Raw genomic sequence first — 22,946 nt, forward strand, 5'->3', positions numbered from 1 at the left:
CACAATGTATTTACAAGTAGAAGACAAAAATAAAATCTCTCCTCCTCAAAATTCAGACGGGTAGCCATTTTCATCTCTATAGTCATGTCCAAAAGGCCAGATCTATTCTGATGCAGCCAACAGCAAAACTATTTTTCCCCTTTTACAGCGAGTCTGATGCAAGTCAAATTCATTAGCAAATCTAATTTTAAGTAAGTGATTACAATTATGACAAGCATTGGCTGAAGCCACTTAGCATTATTAGAACATTCTGCATAGAAAGGTCTTGCTCAAAATTTAAGATCTCAGACCACACATTTTCATTTCCATCTCCTCCTACTCTCAGGGCATCCATCTCTCCTTAGCTAGCAACTTCACTATTTTGAAAAAGGAAAACCTTGGACTTGAGAAGATGAAAAATAAGCAGCTCTTTGGCAGTCTGTCAAAAAAGTTTCAGCACTGGATTGCTGAAATGCTCTGGAGCACTACAATGCTCCATTCTAACCAGACAAACACATCCTTAATTTTTCTGAATGGTCTGAAGAACAGACAAGTGTTTACAAGTGTTTTCTCTCTCCAGAATTCTCACTGTAGTCCTCGCCAGTGCAGTTCCTCCACTGATGCAAACAGCTGTAACTGCATGACTTTTTTTCCTTCTTTCTTTTAAAGAATAATCTTAGTTGCTTAACCCTTTTCAAGGCATGTTTTGGTAGCAGTTTTCCACATCACAATTTCCATATTTTCTACAACTAAGAAAACCTGGGAACAGTGGCCTGTTCAAACGAGTTTGTGTTTATACCACATCATATGCTTCCTTCCACTGGCTCCCTCTACCCCATCACATTGGACACCAGCTCATTGTCTGTAAAGGACCTTTCAGACCCTTCTCCATTACTCCTGATCCATCTGTCACATTTTGCCTATCAAGTTACTGACTTCCATCTTTATTTAATCAATAACACTTGGGGAATTTGCCTGTTTCCTAGCAAAACACTATTTCCTTCCAACCACTACGACTTCTTTTGCACTTTGTTTCAACATACAAATTATTGCCTCTTTGAATTAGCTGGTAAGCAGTAATCTCTTAGCCGATTCCATTTTCCAACTGAATTTTACTCTTACTGTACCCAGACATCATTTGTGTATGACAGCATCGTCAACTAAACAGTAAAACCTCTACTGAAGAATACATACTTGGGATTCAAAATGCATTACTGAATTTTTCTAAGTTGAAAAGGCAGCAGCAAATTGATGACATGAAAACAGCTGTATCTAGAAAACAAGCATGGCCAGACACCAACATACTAGGCTTCTCTAGAAGCATGTTAAAAGAAAGGTGGTTATGTACCAGGCACTATTAATGCTTTCTAAATAAGACCTCTTTAATAAAACAATAGCAGATTTTGCAAGCCTGTCCTGAGAATGGGATGCACTCTGCACAGGCAGTATGAGCTGGTACCAACAGTTTGTTTCACAAAGCCACAATAACATTTTGCATCAAGTTAGACTGTCAGACATAGCCCTCTTTAAAGTAAAATATCTTGGCAGTTGTTCATATTTTGTTCATCAGCATAGTCACTTCTCATCCTTTTCTTCTCATCTGGACTTACCTGCAATAACTATAGTGAAAACCTGCATCCAAGTACTTAGAAAGGATCAGATAAAGATCTCTAAAGACATCTCTTGTCCGATAGTTTGAGATCCCCTGTAGGTATTTGGTCTACTGTATTCCATACATTTTATCATAATTACTAGGGGCATTCAGTTCCCTAGTTTGCAATGTACTTAGGCTTCTGTGACTCACTGAATGAACATCAGGAATATGAAGCAAGCAATAGAAGTGCTGGGCTTTACAGCATTATACATACCTTTAGGACCTGCTCTAAGTTCTCCAGCTTGGCTTGGAGCTGGTGTTTTCCCTTTACAGCCAAATCTCGTTCTTTGGTCACTCTGAGAAGGGTTTCTCTAAGATGGGCATAGTCTGATTTTACCTAGAAAAATTAAAATGTGCTTATTGCCCAAACAGCTAATTAATGAAGGGAAAACTATATCTGACACAGACATTTCTGCATGTTAAAATGGAAGAAGGAAAAAAAGTTCGAAGAAAATAGGAAAGAAGTGTAAAAATTGGAAGGGAATGTTCATTGAGGAAATTGTGTGCATCTCATATACATGTATGCATGAAACACATTTTCTTTTGACAAGGACTACAATCTGGCAACCAAACTGTAGTTATGATTAAGTTATGCAAAGTTAAATAAATATACTATATAATGCACAAAATAAATGACAATCAAACAATTCTTAATTTCTCAGAGGCATGAGAGATAGGTGTACTATATAAAGAGACACAGATCTAACATATATAGAAATATAACTCACACGTACATTTTCCTGGACTATTCTTCAGTGTAAATTGACTTCAGAATTAACTCAAATACACATGATCAGCCTGTGCTAATGTTTGAAATCAATGTCTGTACAATTCAAACATAGGTATTCTGCAACAAACCCCTTGCTCTCCCTTAAAATATTTGCATACAGAAGGTAATCTACTTGGTGTTAGGTTAACTATTTCAGTATGATTAATTCTTTTTATAAAGGATTTTGTGAATGATCAATGATAGTGACTACTTCATAAACATTCAGAGAAAATAAGAAAATATAATATTAAACTATTTTATCCTGCCATGGAAAAGTTCGTTCTTCAATTCAGATCAGGTGAAAATTTGATTTCTTATCCCTGATCATTTTATGACTTTATGTCCTGTATTGATGTATAACAACAGGATTGTTACAGTTATATCATACCAGAAACTGCAATTTTTACTTTAAGAATGAAAAAAAAAACCCCATAATGTTCACATACTATTTCCACTTCCCTGCAATGTTGATAGAAGGTAAGAAAGCAAAAGAAAGAGCCATAATATTTCTAGTGAACAGTGCTCCAAGAGGCAGCTGTTTTCCTTTGTTAACTGCAAGAGAGTACAGAAGCATAAAAATGCTGGCAGGATTAGGAAAAGGCAAAGGGAAAAGGCAAAAAAAAGACTAAGAAAAGGCAAAGCAGTACAAAGTATTGGGATAAGGCACAGTCTTTAATCTTGGTGCAGCTTGTGTTTCCTTCTAACTCCAGTTAAGCAAGTGACAAGTACTCTTTTTTTTTTTTAATTTAATTGCTGTAATTTCTTGGGTTTTTTTCAAGAACAAATGGCATTAAGCAATCTCTGGCATAGATATCTCCTGGACATTTTCTAAAGTGATGTTTTGGAAACTGATTCAGCCTTTCTATTTGCCTTCTGGCTCCAGCTTGTTAGCTTGCAAATTTTGCCATGGACCAAACAATCTAAATGGTTGCAGCCAGCCCTTGTATTCATCTTTGTAAGAGGGCTCTTTAGAATGCAGTGGACTAGAAAAAAGAAAGAGGAAAATGGAACAAATCATATTTTCCACAAGAACCGACACAATTATTGTCAAACTCAGGGGTTTTTTTTCTGTGCACAGGTTTTTCTTTCCCTCTTCCCTCATTTCTTTATAACTAAGGAAACTATTAAACAATAGATTCTCAGAATCTCTTAACTTCCTGCATCCTTTGTATTGTACTTCATTGCTCAAATCAGTCGCTGTATATTGTTAAAGAATAATGGAGTGGAAAAAGGAAGCAATGTGGTATCACCATCAACAATGAAATTTTGTTATTGTCTGTGTTTCTCAGTTAATTTACTGAGGATGAATGAAGTACAATATTTTGAACAAGTTTCAAGAAAAGGTTATTTTCCTTAGGCTTTAGTTTTCTCTGTCTCTAAAACAATTGATACCAGCTGACTACCTTTGTAAAGAGTTTCCTAAGAATTACTAGTCATTATAGTCTGAATGATTTTTGGGAGCTAGTGAGCACAGTACATTTCTGCTATGTGTTTTTCCCTGCTGGCAGTGAAGCGGCTATCAGAACAAATGGTATCTATCAGGCTGCCAATGTAATTTTGGAAAGAGATGAATTAGAGACACGTGGAACTGTAGATATTTTACACATCTCAGGATCTTTCATTTAGGGTCTCAATGCACATACCTAAATTAGTTAAAGTTTAGGAATACTCAAGTGGTTCTGATATTTCTCTACAATACACAAATGGTTCTGATAGTTGCTCTACTTTCTCTTTTGGCACGTCAGCTTGTGAACAAAGTTCTGTGTATATTTTCATTTTACAGGTTGGAAAGAACACAACAAAATCTACCAGCCACTTTCTGATAATTATGCTTGTTACTTGCAGCAACACTGATAACTTTTAATATTTATACAGGGCATTCCTGACAGGACTTTTTCCTCTGAAGACTGTGTACTATACAGAATGCTGTGATATATACATTTATAAAACCCATAAGGCAGCATAAAACTTGACCAGTCTATCATTTGCCCTTTTTTTTTTTTTTTTTAAACAACATTTTTCTTAAATGTGAATTTAATGCTCTCTCCAAGCAGGCTGTTTAAGAACATATGGGATATATATGAACTTGAATTTCACACAGAGTACATCAAAACATCAGTGTTCCCAGTGGCAAAAACAGTTGACCTAAAGAGAGTACCATCATAAACAGTTCTAATTTCATGACAGAAACAGGGAACATTTTGATCCATGATGTTTCTCTGTTTAATGCATAAACCAATTTATTTTTCATCCCATACCTTCACACTTACTAAATGTGCCCTCATTTGAGGCAGTTATGAAGGCCAGAACACTGCTAAAGTTGTCTTCCACTTCCTGAACACTTAAACAGAAACTAGTTATTGAAAACCGGCACACCAAAATGAACCAGCAGTTTATTTCATTGGTGAAAAGCTCCATCAGCCTCATAACACACCATTTGCCTTAATTCTAGACTTTAGTGACCTGCCAGTTTCTCAAATAACTGACATTGTTCAGAAAACATTATTCATAAACTACCATGAAAATGGTATGATTTCAGGTATTGTGGAAATAAATTCTGGAGGTATTATTCCTATTCTATTTTTACATAAAAACACTAGCCCATTGTCCTGATTTCAGCTGGGATAGAGTTAATTTTCTTCCTAATAGCTGGTAGAGTGCTGTGTTTTGGATTTAGTATGAGAATAAAGTTGATAACACACTGATGTTTTTAGTTGTTGCTAAGTAGTTGTAGTGCTTATACGAAGTCAAGGACTTTTCAGCTTCCCGTGCTCTGGCAGCAGGGAGGTGCACAAGGAGCTGGGAGGGGGCACAGCCAGGAGAGCTGACCCAGCCTGGCCAGAGGGATATTCCCCACCAGATAACGCCATGCTCCGTGTATAAACTGGAGTTGGCTCAGGGGTGGGAACCATTGCTCAGGGACAGGCTATCGATCACCAGGTGCTGAGCAATTGCTGCATCGTGCATCACTTGGTTATGTATATTCCTTTGCCATTATTATTACTACTAATTCCCTCTTTATTGTCCTACTAAACTGTTTTTATCTCAACCCACAAGTTTTTTCCTGATTCTCTCCCTCATCCCACCTGGGAGGTGGGGAGGAAAGCGAGTGGCTGCATGGTGCTTACTTGCCAGCTGGGTCTAAACCACAACACCCATATATATTCAGATGAGCAAGAAAATAAGTCAGAGCCCAGTGTCATAGAGCTCCTAATGACACAAAATCTTTTCACAAGTACTCCAATCCAGGAATGCAACTTCATTTCTCTTATGCAGAGTACCAAAACTAAGTCATGTAGGTTATGTACAATATTTGCTTTATTTTGTAGATTTAAAGGTAGCCAGCCTTGTACCTACTCCTTTCTAGAGTCAAATTTCATCAACTACATTGTGCAAAAATGAGCAGTAGTTTTATCTGGGCTGCATAACAGAAGGCATAGACACTCCTCCAGCCCCATTTGCTTGGATGAAGTTGGCCTGTTTTTCAGGCCAGCTCTCAAGGGTGAAAAAGCAGAAATTATTTTAGGCAGGTTTTCCCCTTCAGGGCTGAGCCCCAACTCTTAAAATTCTGCTTGAACCTCCACATCCTAAGTTTTATAGTTTCACACTTTCTGAATAGTAAATTGTAATCTAAACTGCACGATCTATCCTCAATCTCACCATGTGTGGTAAAAAACCCACAAACAAACCAACAAAACCCCAGAAAAATCAAACTAATTCCCTCAAGAAAACCTGTTACACAAGAAAGAAAACACAAGGTTTGTTAACATTCAAGGTATGCTGCAAAGATTACATGTTGTTAAAATTGTAAAAGTGAGAGGGTACACTTAGAGTAAGTCTTTGATCCTAGGATGAGGATGTGATATTAAATTAGTAGCACAGGCATCCAGAGTTGTTGCATTGTGGCTTTCATAGTATTTAACGTGTTTGAAGAAACACCCATAGCATGACAAATTCTGACACTACAATAGTGAAAGGTAATTTTATTACTAACTTAGTGGCTAATGTGTCAAAAGTTGACATTTTTACTTTTATATTTTAAATTGCTTTTACTAGGTTTTTTTATGTACCTTAAGCATTTCACTATAATAAGATACAAACATTACCTATAATAAAGAATTATTAACCACATAGTTCTTCACTTTCTGATAGGAAGAAGGATAACATTTTTAGCATCGTCAACATATTGAGCCTTCACTGCATTAATGCTGCATGCTATTCCTGTCTCAGCCAGCATATAAAACTGCCAAAGGAAGACCTTATCATTACATGACTCGTGAAGTAAAGAATAAAGGCAATGTGCAAACAACAAAAAGAGAAGAGAAAAACATTAGGAAAGGGAGACATTCTAGACAGATGGATGAATAAAATTAAGTGATGCTATAATACACCTGGCTTCCACCTATCATAAAGTATTATTACACTGTCTTTTTATATAAAAAGTATTTCAATTCCTCAGAAACAGGAAATTTCAGGTCTGCTTCGATACCAGATGCCACACACAAAATGTAGAGTACATGCACAGCGATCTCTGAATTTCAGTAATTTGCATTGTCTCAGGGACTTAATCAGACCTCCTTTGGTTTGGAAATTCAGTAGTGGGCTACTCTGTGACACATGCACATCAGAGATATCAAAGCGTGCAGCTACCACTGTTTTGCAAGCTTTGAGGATGGGCTTTCATCAGAGCCTATGTGTGTTACAGCTCTTCTGATATGAATGAGGTTGCCGAGCAACTCACTTAAGCCCTGCAGAAATCCCAGATTGGAGTTTTATTTTTAGCTAAACGTAGCCCTGTAAAGTGGCTGGTTCATGATGTTTCTTCCACTGAATGCATATGTGGTGAGATAAGGCACACCAGCCTCTCCTCCCATGCTAGTCACGCCATGCAGTATTTGCCATAGATATAATCACACTATAGTCAGAAAGACATGTTTTGGCCTATAACAGGCACAAAAAAGAATTGAAGAAAAATGCTTACTATTAAAATTTTTTATATCAGGACCTAGAATAGCTGGGAAATAACTGCTAAATAGACTTCTGTACATGTGCTGCTAGTCAACAGCTTTTCAACATTTTATGGAGAAATTTAAAAATGCAAAGAAAAAATGCAGATGGGTAGAAAAAACCCTACTAGATAGCCATCATTTCTCTCAGTATTTTTCAGGAAAAGAAGATAATTTTCCAATCAAGTCTCATCAGAATCACCAAAAAAATATTTTTACCAAAGCCTAATACCAATTTACAATACTAAGAAAATATGCATCAGAGGAATGATGTACCTCTCTCAGTCTATCAGTGTGTCTTAAACTTTCACTTGAAAATAACACTTGTTCATAAAATATATTTTTGTAATTTATTTTTAATTAAAATCATTTATGTTCTCAAGTAGAAGCAAGCAAATCAGAGAAAATGACTATACAATCCACTTTTTATCCACCCCTGCAGCCTGATTTCTGTAACAAATGAATGTATGAGTTCTGTGCTTGTGATGTTACCTGGTCATACTGCAGTGCTTTGTGGGACACACTTGCATACTGAAGGCTCAGGCGATTCTTTTCTTGCACAGCATCCTTCAGTTCATTTCCCTAAAAGACAAGAGTGTTATAGACTATTTATCTCCATTACACTACATCCTATTAAGTGCTTAAGGAAGCAATGTTTTTGCATTATTTGGTATTAACAAACTATTAAGAGTAATATCAGGCATGGGGCAAAGGCACTGAAGGTGCAGAAGCACCAGATTAGCTTGCAATTACAGTTGGCTCTATTGTAAATCCACATGTTTTCAGTAGATGATCTGATTAAAGATGCACAGGCAAAGACAGATGACCTGACTTCACAGGCCTGGTGCCTATAAAAATAATAATAAGAAAATCTGCCTGTGGATGTAGCAAAGAGCTCAGAGCTGTCTGCCTGACTTAGAGCTGGGAAGAGAAAGAGACATGGCTCCTAGAAAAAAAATAATGCTATCAAACTTAGGTCTTCATAAGGCATTTTGAGGGCAAAAGCTAACAACTGGAATGTATACTCATGTACACATTTTTAAATTCACATATTTCACTTTACTTACAACGTAGATCTATTTATAATATATGTATATATACACATTTTAATACAAACTTTTTCAGAATCTGGGTAGAGCATCTATGTACTACAGTGGCAGGCAAATCAGAAGTGCAGATGGAAGACAAAAGGTAGAGTAACCTGTGCCTAAAGATCAAGGTATTAACCACAGCCTTAGGAACGTATTTTTATTTATTTAGACAGCACTATAAAGGGGAAAAAAGGAAAAGTAAATAAAGCTCAGATATACAGTCAAAGGTCAAACTAGAGGGGTGGAAATGCTTTGTCAGATCACACAGACCAAAATACATGCAGTTCAGGAAAAAATAGCAGCATCCTCTGATATTTCGACAATTTCTTTTTTGCACAAGTTCACAAAGGTAGTTGTCTGAGATAAAATCTTAAATTCAATTCCTTATGAAAGTTGCAGTCAGTCATGCTGAGCGATCTGTAGTCTTTCCATCCTACAGTGTGTATTATACATTATCTTCTGAAACCATTAGCTCTATTTGCCAAAAACTACACTAAGGGGGGCAGAACTCAGCCCACTTTTGAGTGATTTGAAATAATTTATGATTTTGTACCATTAAAATCCACAGTATCAGCAGATTTCTCTACTAAATCTGCTGAGATCTTAAGAAAAACTGTTCAAGTAATGCTTTAGCACAATTTCTCTTTAAAATTCTCAATATGAAAAAAAATTAAATTGGTAAATTTTTGATTTACCAATGTAAGCCCTAAAAAAGGAATTTAAAGATCCTGGTATTTAAATGTTTTTCATAGTACTTGAACCAAAAATCTTGCTATTTTAAGCATACCTTTCTTGAATAAATTTCAAAATTCTCTGCACACAAGATTCATGTTTTTAACAGAAAACTAGTGCTTTCAGTGAACTGAAGTTGTTAAACTGTTTATCTAAATTGTTTCCTAAGCTTCATTGCAACTCTACAGGCTTGGGGAGGAGCGGCTGGAGAGTTGCCCAGTGGAAAAGGACCTGGGGGTGCTGGTTGACAGCCGGCTGAACATGAGCCGGCAGTGTGCCCAGGTGGCCAAGAAGGCCAACAGCGTCCTGGCCTGTATCAGAAATAGTGTGGCCAGCAGGAGTAGGGAAGTGATTGTGCCCCTGTACTTGGCACTGGTGAGGCCGCACCTTGAATCCTGTGTTCAGTTTTGGGCCCCTCACTACAAGAAGGACGTTGAGGTGCTGGAGCGTGTCCAGAGAAGGGCAACAAAGCTGGTGAGGGGGCTGGAGAACAAGTCTTATAAGGAGCGGCTGAGGGAACTGGGCTTGTCCAGTCTGGAGAAGAGGAGGCTGAGGGGAGACCTTATTGCTCTCTACAACTACCTGAAAGGGGGTTGGGGCGACATGGGTGTTGGTCTCCTCCCAAGTAATGAGCGATAGAATGAGAGGAAATGGCCTCAAGTTGCACCAGGGGAGGTTTAGATTAGATATTAGGAAAAATTTCTTTACAGAGGGAGTGGTCAAGCATTGGAACAGGCTGCCCAGGGAGGTGGTGGAGTCGCCATCACTGGAAGTATTCAAAAAACATGTAGGCATGGCACTTCAGGTCATGGTTTAGTGTGCATGGTGGTGTTGGGTTGATGGTTGGACATGATGATCTTAAAGGTCTTTTCCAACCTTAACGATTCTGTGATTACCTGAACATCAGAGCTAGTGAAGCTTATAGATTTCTGCCTTGGTTACTTGACTGGTATCTAAGGTATGACATCCAAATATGACTGAAATGAACCACTGGGTTTAAACTGTATAGGGTCAGCTAAAAGGATAGTATGATTATGTGAATAATTTTCTACAGAACTTGAGATTAAAATGTCAGCTTTATAAAACATTCCACATAGAAAAGGCCATTCTGAGTAACAGTGATTTTAACATATCAATTAATTCCGCAGATGTCACTGCATTTCTGCACACACCTGGAATGCCAGTCTGATAGTTTAAATTTGAACATAAACAAAGGATAGTGAAAATTAGTTCAACTTAAGTAATGACAAGTTACAGCACCAACATCAGAACATCTCCTCGTCTGTGGAAGCTGCTCTCTGGACTAAGTGTTAAGTGCTGCTGCACTTAACTAAACTAAGACAACAAACTGCAGAATATTCAGTCTCCTGATTGCAGATATACCTGTCATCTTGCACATAAGGAACAATTTCACAAGTCTGTTAAATCTGTTACTCAGGGCGCAATTAAAAGTGGCAGTCAGACTCTGTGAGATGCTAGACAGTTCTGAGGGCCAAAACAAGAATTTCTTAGCTCATGTTGCATTTTCAAAAGTGTGAATTAAATCAGTAAATATTTTTATAATATCAACAAACTGCACAGAACAGTTCTTTGGATATGCAAATAAATCACTGCATCCTATTAACTGTTGAAAGTCATTTGTAAAGCATTGTGTGCCTATTCTGCACTTTACAAGGTGAAAATAATCTACATTACCTGCTCTGAAACTCTTACAAATGCAGGCTTTTGTCAAGCCAGGTTTGACATTGACTTTAATGGATCAATTTGCATTTATTACAAATCGATACTGCTCAGCTGACTTTAATGGGGAACAAGTGGCAATGAGTTACCAGGTTTTAATAATGTTATTAAAAGGAATTCAAGCAGAAATGGTGGGGAGGAGGAAGGGAAAGGAAAGGAGGAGTAATTGATGGCAATCTAGGCCAGCATCTTTCACACCCTCCTAAAATTCTCCAGAATGGAAAACAGTTTATGAGAGATGGCATAGCAGCTGGGCTGGCTGTCCTACCTAAAGAAAATACATTTAATCATGTTATTTGCAAGGATGAATAGAAGTAGGGCAGTAACTACCCCAGTTTCATTGGTCCTTAGTTATAAGCCTATTTCTTTTCACTTATATCTCTGTTTACCACAGTGGTAATTTCTCTCGGTATTCTTTAGCATTTGCCAGGATAAAGCCCACCTAAAGTTCCCCATCCCAACTAAATTGTAAAGATCAAGAATCACCTGAAACACTAGCAGGAATTACTGTCACACTTCTACTCTAAAAAATACACGGATAGAGCAACCAGCAACTAAAACAAAGGTAGAAAATTTCCACTTGCAGTATTTACGGTAAGCAGAGAATGTACTTGTATATATTATCACTGTTTGGAAGTGACATAAATACATGTACACTTGTAATATTTAGATTGCTTTCTCTCAGAAAAAGCATTAAGGAACAAAGAATAAATGACTCATCAAAGGTGTCAGAGCACTAACATGAGGTAAAAGCCAGAAACTGAACCAAAGTCTTGTAAATTTTAGCCAGGTTCCTTTACTGGGCTATGTTTTCTGGAAATGATCCAAGTCATAATTACTATCAACTCAGAAATTCCCACAATATTAGTTTCAACCATTTGTTGACTCAAGTCATCTCTCAACAACAATGAACCCCTACAACAAGGGCTCTGACTGAAGAATTCTGATAGATTCAGCTGCAATAGTTTAGCTGCTGCATACTATTATCAGTCACATCTGTGAAAGTAACCTGTGATGTGGTTAACTGAAGCAGCACATACTACTGCCCAAAGGGGAAACAAGCTAGTCTCTTAGTATACATGAATACATTCTGTGTAGTATACATGAACTTAAGGAAACAGTTACATTCTCTCTCAAAATTCGTCCAGTGTTGAATGTTTCCAGATACTAACCCTTACTTGGAGAAACACACTTACAGTATCCGTTATACATCTCACCATCTCCTCTTGTCTTGTGGCTGTGAAATACCTCCTGGATATTTGCAAATTATAGTTACACATTATTGCAGTTTGAGATTTTCTCTCCGATCTATTGACTTCAGTGATTTGGTCCCTTAACAGTATCTGCCTCAATATTTTCCAGATTAGTTAAGTATAAACCTTCAACAAAAGAGGCCAAAGTTAATCCCAGCTACCCTCAGAATTAAACTCCACACGACAGGCATGTATTAAAAGAGAGAACTGAAGTAATGTAAAGGAAAAGGACATTTTTACTGTTTTTTTCCATGTACAAACCAGAAAACTCAAATTTCTGGTGTAAATTCTTATTGGCCCACAGTCAGTCTCTGCAAGTTGCCAGTTCATGGCTGCTCTTCTCAAAAGTGCTGTCATACCACCATTGTATATGCACCCATTTGACTGATGCCAGAGTAGCATACAACAGGGTGTTTTTCATTTGGGGATGAATCCAACTCATTTGATTATCTTTTCATTATGTTGTAAGTTGTCTTCACTAGGATTTTATGGTTGGATCCTGAAGGAGCTTTGACACTTCAAACACATTTTAAGGGAGACAGGTGCCTTTTGAAAATCCCAGTTATGTTTCTTCTCACACAGGAAAGCTACACTTCGTTAAGATCTTATACTGAAATAGAGTATTTTTCCATTCTCTCTCCTTTACTTGGCAGCTAGCACTGAATGCATTAACAACAGGGCAACACTTCTCACTTCAGCTCTTAAAACTGCCAATTCAAAACAGAACCTCCAAGTCAACAGCAAGAAGAGGTCAGCAAATACAGAGGGCAGCCATCACAAATGACAGACTTACTGGCAGTAGGCTGGATATGTAACTCTTGCCTCCAGCTTGCCTGTGAACGCTAAGGATTCTCTGCTACAGCTGACCCCATTCTCAATTTAATAACTGTAAGAAATTGTAAAGGGAACACACAAAGAGGCACCGCTCTGTTATTGCTTGGACCTAAGAGGGTATTTTGTGGGATTTTGCAATTCATTTTGAAGTTTGACATGATTCAGATTTTTAAACTTCTTGACAATAAGCCAGTACCAGTCCAAAAAACAAACCAGTGGAAAGCATTACCATGCCCCCTTCCCTCACACTTTCTATTTTTTTATACAAATAGCTTTTGACTTCTTTTTACAAATTTAATGAGAGTTTTGTCCTTTTTTCTCCCTGTCCTTCTCTGTCCTCTCCCCTGTTCTTCATTTATTCACTGTACGTAACAATTCTGACAATTTAATTGTGCCTAAGAAGCAACGTTTTGCTAGAGTCAAATGAGGTCTACCATTTAACCTATGCAAATAGAACCACTGCAGCTGTTAATAAAGACAAGTAGAGTGAAGATTAAGAACTCATCAAGCCAGTTAGTCTGGGACGCAGTATAGAGGAAAATGCTGGCTAAATGTTATCAGATTAATGTGCAAGTGAAAAGGAAGCAGTACTTTGTATTTCCAAAAAAGCTTCTCACCAGTCTGCAGAGTCTTGGCTTTGAGTTTCAACTCCTAGTCGAACAGTCTGTCACCCCCTTTCTAATGATGTTGCTACACAAAAGCCATTTTCGAAGGCTTGAAGAAATTTAATTACTAGTCTAGAATGCATCCAAAACTTTTACAGATAAATGAATATGGAAAATTAATGATAAGGAAAGAAACAATAGAAGCTGTATGTAGAACTACTTCCCCCAGAAAAAATGGAAAGTATTGTCACAGAGTAACATCAACTAGCTACACAACAAACGTAACCAAACTTTTTCTAATGTATGTAGCCAGAAATTGCACAGAGCTTAGACTGATCCTGCTTAAACTTTCTTACCAAATTAAACAAGAAGTGTAAACCATACTTACGTATATTACAATCAAGCTGTATTCATGTCAGGACCATAAGTAGCATAATTTGCAAAACAAATCTGAAACATCTTTAGCACATCAGACAAAATTCCAAGCAGCAAGACTATTTCCTGTTGAATGTAAGGAATGCTTCAGGCATTCTCAGCTCAGACAGGCATTTTGATTTAAGAAAACAACACTAAGGATGATTTTTTCAGAATCTGCAAAGTAAACTGAATCAGAAAATTGACAGCTCTCCCAAATGTATATAAACACAAGCAGTCCTGCAATGTGCCATTTTTAAAGGGGTGGCCAGAGCATTACACAGATTTAAAAGCTCACACACCAGTACATTCTTCACAAAACATGAGACAATTAATAAACATCCATGAAACATTAAAAATAAAATAAATTTAAAATAAATTCTGTTACCTTATATATAAGTTGCATCTTTTTAATTGCAGAAATGAAGGCAAAAATGTGTGTTCATAACAGAGCAAAAGTAGAAATTCTCCTATGGATATGAGGACTGACTACAAAAATTCACGGTAGGAGGAGGACTTCTGTAGATTTAATACAATCTGACACCATTGTCTGGGTAACAAGGTTCTACATTGCCTGGAGAAAGGCATCTGTTGCCCTGTGTGCTAGTTTGCTCATCCATCAATTATTTTTGTTTAAAAAAATGTTATACACTGTGCATTTATTTGTAGCTTTTTCTTTGAGACTTGTTTTCGCCAGTAACTTGGAATGACTGTATTAGAACACTCTGATTATAATCCCCTGTGATCGTTCTTTATTTTGATGATACATGAATAGAATTATTCCAAGAGAAAAGTGAAAACTTCTAGTCTATAGGTACTTAAAGAAAAAGGAAAAATGGAGAATCTTCTGATCTTTTCTCATGCATTTTTTGGCCTGTAAATGACTCGCTTCTAAGGTTAGGTTCATCACCAATTCATTTTTTTCTTCTTGTAAGAACTAGATTTTAAAGGCAAAGCTGACTCATCCTGAACAGTACACAGTAGAACTATTTAAGAACCTCAACATGGACTAGCTAACAGAGCTAGGCTGAGAGGCACAGCCTGTACAAGAAACTTCCATTATAACCTTTCTGATTTTTGCTTTGTAATCAGCATGTGGATGATGCAAGAAAAACACAGGCAGTCCTGCATAATTCTAGTCACTATATAATATAGCATTGAGTATAGTGGAACCAGAAGCAAGCAGAGAAAAATGGCATTCACCAGAGATGTTGCTGTTCTGTTACTGTTAATTAATATTACAGGATCACAGAATCACTAAGGTTGGAAAAGACCTTTAAGATCATCAAGTCCAACCATTAATCCAGTGCCACCATGTCCCCTAAACCATGTCCTGAAGCGCCACATCCACACGTTTTTTGAACACTTCCAGAGATGGCGACTCCACCACCTTCCTGGGCAGCCTGTTCCAATGCCTGACCACCCTCTCGGTGAAGAAATTTTTCCTAATATCCAATCTAAACCTCCCCTGGCGCAACTTGAGGCCATTTCCTCTCGTCCTATCACTAGTTACTTGGGAGAAGAGACCAACATCCACGTCGCCACAACCCCCTTTCAGGTAGTTGTAGAGAGCGATAAGGTCTCCCCTCAGCCTCCTCTTCTCCAGGCTGAACAACCCCAGTTCCCTCAGCCGCTCCTTGTAAGACTTGTGCTCCAGCCCCCTCACCAGCTTTGTTGCCCTTCTCTGGACACGCTCCAGCACCTCAGCATCCTTCTTGTAGTGAGGGGCCCAAAACTGAACACAGTATTCAAGGTGCGGCCTCACCAGTGCCGAGTACAGGGGCAGATCACTTCCTATTCTGACACCACTTTCGTTATCTGTGACAGCTTTAGATGCATAGCAGTAAGATAAAAGTGGGATCAAAGAAGGCACTGAAGGATGCTGAATGTCCCTTCCCTGACCCATGAAGGGTACAGTTCTATCCAGCACTGGCCTCCACAGTCATCAACTTTGATAGTTAGAAAGTTGCATTTCTAATAAACTACGTATTATAAGTTAGTGGCAAACTATTAAATGCATTGAAAAATAATCAAGCTAAAGACCCTTTCTGAGGTGTTTTCCTATTTCCATTTGATTCTTCTTCTCAGTTGTCATGATGAAGTACATGTTAGGAAGTAGCACAGGAAAGCGGTCTGACATTTTCATGATGTTAACATTTAAAAACTAAGGAATCGCTACAGAGAACATTAACCAGCATACATAAGTTTTTTCCACTACCACTCTTACAACAAAGAAAGATCTACTCAGATATGCTTGCATTTTAAATAAAATCACTTCACAATTAGAATTTCTTCTTTTTAAATAGAGGAACTTTTCCATGCAAATTACACTTTGTTCTAACAAAGGAAAACAAATGCAGCTTTACCCCTCTAATCAGTAGGCTGAATTTAGCATAAGAAACACTGTATAAAAATAGCACTTCTTAAAAAACACTGCTATTCAAAGAACACAGGAACTGTAGCAGTTTATTGGACTTGGAAATCACCAGTGTCTTGGCACTACAGCGACCAGGACCAGATGTGATGGAGGAAGCACAAATAATTAATGCACAGTATTATTTTTCACTTCAGTAAGACTCTTAAGATAAGAAACTTTGCACTATCAACTCATTTAATGCATATTTTTTGTCATCTTCTTTGCAGTATTAGCTTTTCACACGACTATTTCTCATAAGTTGTCCATACAATCTTTTGTACCGCCTCAAATACGTCACCCCCATAAGAACACTGATCTACACGATAAGGTACTCACTGCCATGTTTTGCAGCATTAGAGAGGAAAAGGACAGCTCAACATCAGATTCACCTGAACTTCTGGAAGATTCCGCTATTTTAGAATCGCATGTAACCATATCTGATTGGCTATGGCCATCACTGAAAATTGCTCATCACACACTCCATCTTACTTTCTTCACCTATGGCACATAGTATGAACATGACAAGACCCTCTCATCTCTTTTTATAATGAAAATGGGTAAAGTGATAACTTCAAATATCTCTAAGTGCAATGGTTTTATTATAGCATCCATACTCGTGAATAGATAACACAGCAGACATTCTAGTTGCAGCTGTTTATAACAAATTACCAAATATGCAAATTCTCTTCAATACATTACTTTTGGACTTTATACCCACCATGGCTGAAGGAAGTAATCATCAACACCATCCCAACAGGCAACGACAGCAAGTGTATAGCTTGTTTTGAGTATTATATTTTAAAACCTTCACAGCATTTACAATAAAGTGTTATTATTGGATAGCTACTTAATTCCTTAATGACAAAATCATACATAATCTTGTTTGGAAAAGTAGTATAGAAATGTATAGCTGATAACTGAAGAATCAATTCAAGGTAATTTTAGGCCTATCAACTTCCAAGAAAAATAAGGCGAATGGAAAGGTCAATTCTCATCCATAATGAGTTATTTATCTATGTTAACACCGCAATACTTTCAGTCTAAGGCTGTTCGAATAACTAAAATTGTGCAATATTGACAATGTTTTCATCATGACCATATAAAAATTATTTTGATAGGCATAAATTTTGATACAAGTTTCGTACCAAAGTAATTCCACCACTGGCAACACAGCTGTTCCTAATTTAGTCAGACCATCTATCCAATGTGCTTCATTTTTGTTCAGGCTACCCTCCTGAAGACACCCCCTCACCTCAAGTTAGACAAATTACTGCTTCGTATTTCCTTTAAAAAACAAGCACATTTGTGTTGGGAACATAAGCACAGCCAAAGATGCAGTAGAAATACATTTCTGCAGCCTTTAGTAGTGAATTTTAAACTTAATATTACAGCAGTGTTTTCCCTTGGACAGTATTAGAAAGTTAATCAATTTGATTTGTGGGCTGAAGCAAAATCAGTATTTATTCAGGGTTTTTTCTTTCAATTATTTTTACACTCGCTTCTCAATACAATAAATTAATCCATGTATCTGAGAGACAGAAGGTCTAATTCTCATTTACCATGGCACAGTTCTAGTTCCTTCAGGAACAACTTACACTCAAGGGAAAGAAAAAAATCTTAAATTATTCACCGCTAAGGGAGAAAGGCATGAAACAAGGTCCCTCGTCATGTACAAAGGCACAAAGGAAACACAGTGTGGCTTAAACATTAACCCCAATTTGAATGCTGATATCAAGCTGGCACTGACTCAAGGGGACATTCCCTACTGCCCCGCAAACAAATATCATTTTTTTATTTTGCCATCATACTACATATTTTTTGTTTCACAGCTCCAATTGGTAATAAATTGTTCTTTTGCCTTGAGTCCCGTGAATGTGCCCAAGAGCTAACTTATTTTTGTAGGTCAAACCAAACCCGCCAAATATTTAGAAATAATTAAAATGCATAGTGTGAATTCTTCTGTGTGAATTTCCACTTACACTGTGATAATTCATCAGGAACTTGCTACCCACATTTTCCACTTACTTCGATTTCACTAGTGGCAGAATAAACAAAATACATCAACTAAAAAACATGAACAAAGTTGTTCTGATGACCATTGGAGCTCATTAAGGATAAGGCTGCAACAGAAAGCATCTGTTCAACTCAATTATCTACTAAGGCATTAAGGTTTCCATTTGCTGATCAACAGAACATACACAGACGACTGGTGAATGGCAATGTGGACTCGGAGATCTCTCTGTAGAATACCTTATAGGATCTTCTAAGGGCTGTGTATGTTAGTATTCTGCTAACACCCAGTTGCAGACGCTTTTGTATAGGAATAGCTCATGGAGAGATCCTGTCAACTTTGATTAAATTGTCAAGTTCATTGTGCTATTTCTTATAATAGAAATTTCTTATTCTTACCGAGATAGAACAAGCCATTTCTTGTTCTGTTTCACTGATAATTAAAATGCGATTACTTAGATGAGTTTCCACAAATATTTTTCAAAAAGCTTTCCTTTTTGTCATGCACAAAAAGGAGAGAATAGCAAACAAGATCAACTGTTGTCATGGTAACATCATGCTCCAGCAGGTGAAAAACTCAGTCCTGTGGCACTAAAAAAGGATGAAATGTACTGAACCCAAGCATAGCATCAACAAAAGCTCAACAAGCTAAATGTTTTTTCATAGATTGGCGTATTTTTAAGCAACACATTTAGAGAGGCAGACGTTAAAAAAACCCACGTGAACTCTGGTGACTTTAGTAATTATTCAGTTGTGTCAGAGTAATTTTATTAGGCAGAAATTTATATTGCTATGTTGCATGATTTTGGAAATCTCTGTGCAAAGTTTAGTGTAATTTTTAAAAAATATAAGTGACTTGAAAACGGAAGACAATTTTTCATTTTAAGACAGGTTAAGAGAAAAATATGCTGAGTGATTTTAAGGGTTAGATGCCAGAAGCATCATTCAAGAACAGCTTGTCATGCTCCAAAAGTTCTGTTTTCAGAACAGATAATATTACAGCCTTCAAGTAAGACTGTACAATCAATTTTTCATCTTCTGCTTAGCTAAGATGGTATATATAAACACTAAACAAATTTATGAGTTAACCAAAACAAAGTGGTTTGGGCCACTGCTTTCTCTGTGTGATTTTTTAAGAAAAGCTGTACAAAACTGAACTTTGGTCCTTCTACGGTCCAATCAAATCTTCCTTAACTAAAGTTACCTACAAGTAAGTGCCCACCTCAAAACACTTCATTCCCATTTACAGAGATTGGAACAACGTTTTGCATTCCTTCGTTAGGGAGAACAAACATGCCAGTAAGTCACGAAGCCTTTTCATCTGCAGGGCTCTCAGATGGGAAATCACCGTGTATCATATTCTATTAATCAAAGCTGTTTTCAAACCATTTTCAACACAGTATGAAAACCAGAAAAAAAATGGAACTTTATGTGATTTCTTACATAATACAACACTACATCTGAAAGGACTATATAGTTTGATCTAAACAGTATGGATATTCTTTTCTCCAACCATTTAGCAAAATGTAATGACTTCAACAAAGCTTAATAATTTTACTCTGTGTGTATTTACAGGTGTGAAGACTTACTCATACTATTTTTCTGAGAATTATCAGGAAAAATACATCACAAAACAATGACTTTAAACAGTCTGCCAGTCAAGAATTTTAAATTTGTCCTTGGGCAAGCAAAGAGTGAACTGTGTGTTCATCTGTCCTAAGTGCCACACCCCCTGCCCCATGGCTCTACCACCTTACTAAAGCAACACTGTTTCTTATCCTTCTACTCAATATAATCTCAAATCTTGTTGCAAGGACATCAGGCAAAAATACAATAGCTAGCAAGTACTAGACTTGACAAAAAATGATGATTTTTTTCAAACATGTCGTTATTTTATTACTTGAACTTCAGTTCAACCTTGAATGTCAGTAATGTACCAAATTTCATATTAGGCACTACCCAATTAGAAGAAAGTCCCTGTCTAAATATATTACGGTTTATTTTTTAAAGCATAAGACAAAATAGGGGCTAGAATCAAGTCTAATTAATATATAATTTTGGAGGTAAGAAATCCTCCTCTGCATATGGAAAAAGGAAAGTAGCTTTACAGTTTTTAAACAGTGGCCGCTTGAAAACACTTTGCAGCTTGGAGTTACAAAAATGGTATTAGGAAAGGTTATTTTACAGAGTGGAAATGAAGAGGATGACAGCAGTATCTATCATGAGAATAGTACTTATCTATATTGATATACATACATGCTGAGGATGTCAGTAGTATTTCTCCAACGCTTACTGTAAAAACATGATACTTGTTTTTCACAAAGAGAAAGTCAGTAAGACCAGAAAATGTTCATTGATTTTAGATTCCTCTGCTGGTTGTAGACATCCCTGAAAAACTGGGGCAGTCACCAGCAATGAACACTTTGGAAATGTGGTCTTAGATGATTTGACTCCACTGAACAGCAATATGAAAGCAGTCAGAGACACAAAAATCCTCATGTGTATCACACTCTACATGAACGTTCAAGTTTTAAGCGTTTAAGAACTACCACAACTTCTTATTTTGCTGTCATAAATCTGCTCTACATCTCTGTATATAGTCTGCAAAGACAATTTTCCAGGTATTTTTGAGGAGAGCAGAAAACGGACAAAATACTTTGGGTTAACATATCATAAGAAACAACACAAAATCTAAACAATACAGTTGACATGTTACTTTTCCTTACCTTCTTTCCTAAATATAATTAATGCTGCCAGGAAGATATTGGTATACTATTCTGCTTTGTGTAAAGTCAGAAGAAAACTAAATCATCAAGGCCCCAATTTGGGCAAGGAACTAACTGCTTAAGAGCAGTGGAATATTGAAGCTACTTATCCAAACCTCCTAATATTTTCACCTTCATTAAACTCTGACACAAATCCAAATAAGAGTCCTGACTGCTTTCAACAGGGTAGAAAATCATCATCTAGAAATCTGCATTAAAGTTGCAATCAGACTTATTTCTTTGCTCTTTCAAGTCTTAGCAAACATATTATTTGGTATCTCCAATAAATCTTAAATTTGCTTCAACATGACTAATTAGGTGTATATTACCTCAGTCTTAAGCCATTAATTATTTCATAACATAAAGTTACATGTGGTAGCAATGAAACAGATTTCATCCCCACTTACTCAGAAAGCAATCCTGTATATATGCAATTGCATCCATCTTCCCTCCTTAATGACAAAGGCAAACAGCAAGAGTCAGAGCTGCTTTCTGCTCATTCAAGCTGTATGGCAACATACTGTTAAATTAAAATTAATCTTCCTTTCTAGCTGAAGCTGACCTTTTAGCCACTGCCTGGAAAGAGAACATCACTCCCCTGGGGGCTGTTCAAGGGGAGGGCCTTCTTGTGCCTGACACCTCTCAGCCACCAGATGAGATGAGGCAAAAGCACATTAAAACGGGTAATTTGGTAAGGTATAATTAATATTATTTATACAAGGAAGGCTGGAAAGCCATGCTCAGCTTCTTGTTTCCAGTACCTGAGTCAGGGAAGCTTTTTGCGATCTGTAACAACAGTAAATATTTACATTTTGGTTTATTCTTTGAAAGTCCATAATTAACTGTTTGAGGCTGAACAGAAAGACTCTATAAGCTTTCAGTCAGTTTCTGTATCCAGCTGCTATTACTCTATCCCTGAACTAGACCAAGACATTTGGGGATTTAAGGCATTTGTATTCATTTAAATAACCAAAGTTTATTCATTGTTGATTCAAAAGTAAAACCTTGACACATTAGGGAAGCACAAAGTTTATGTTTTTTCTGCTTGCTCATTTATTAAATGAGAGGTGTAAATAGTTACAGAGACTGCAAAAAGGATTTCGCCTTCTGTCACTCGAAAATATCTGAGCACTAGGAAATGCAATTCCTCCTTGCCCATAAAATGTTTTTAGTATAAGCATGCATTACTCATATCCTGAATACAGCTTTTAAAATCTCCCTCTCACTTTGTATAAAATTCACACTCTTTTATGTCCTCCCTAAAAACATATACAAACATTGTTGTTGTGATTTATACATTTGCTGATATTAAAACAAAGTTTTGTATTTAAAATATAAAAAACCTGAAAGCAGCTCATAAGTCTGAAGACCATTAGGGCAATCAACCAGGAAGAGTCTAATCAGAGCACAGAATTAATCTTGTGTATAAATTACCAGTTGATTAGCAAATAATCTTATTTGAAAGAAAGGCAAAGAGGAGGAATAATAATGCAAAATATTTCTGGTTTGTGAACTGACTGACTGAAAAGAAATCTTGATTCAAATGACATATAAGAGGGAAATACAAATAAAATTAAACTCTAGGCAGTGAAAATGACCCTACTCAAGGAAATCTGTGAAAATGAGTGGACAATGTAAAGGGTTACTACTACTACTACTACTGGAATATAGTATTCCA

At 36.9% G+C, this 22,946-nt stretch overlaps 1 protein-coding gene across 1 annotated transcript in view; it reads right to left on the reverse strand.

The window, feature by feature from the left end:
- Positions 1-22,946, reverse strand: part of RIMBP2 (RIMS binding protein 2) — a gene marked incomplete at both ends in the record, with an annotated part of 156,231 nt that overhangs the window by 63,147 nt on the left and 70,138 nt on the right. Inside the window, 2 exons of the mRNA XM_082007801.1 lie at positions 1,848-1,970; positions 7,901-7,990. Coding sequence (XP_081863927.1) covers positions 1,848-1,970; positions 7,901-7,990 — 213 coding nt within the window. The remainder of the gene's footprint in view (positions 1-1,847; positions 1,971-7,900; positions 7,991-22,946) is intronic.

This window comes from Phaethon aethereus (assembly GCF_964289735.1).
Source record: "Phaethon aethereus genome assembly, chromosome: 17".
Classification (NCBI taxonomy): domain Eukaryota; kingdom Metazoa; phylum Chordata; class Aves; order Phaethontiformes; family Phaethontidae; genus Phaethon; species Phaethon aethereus.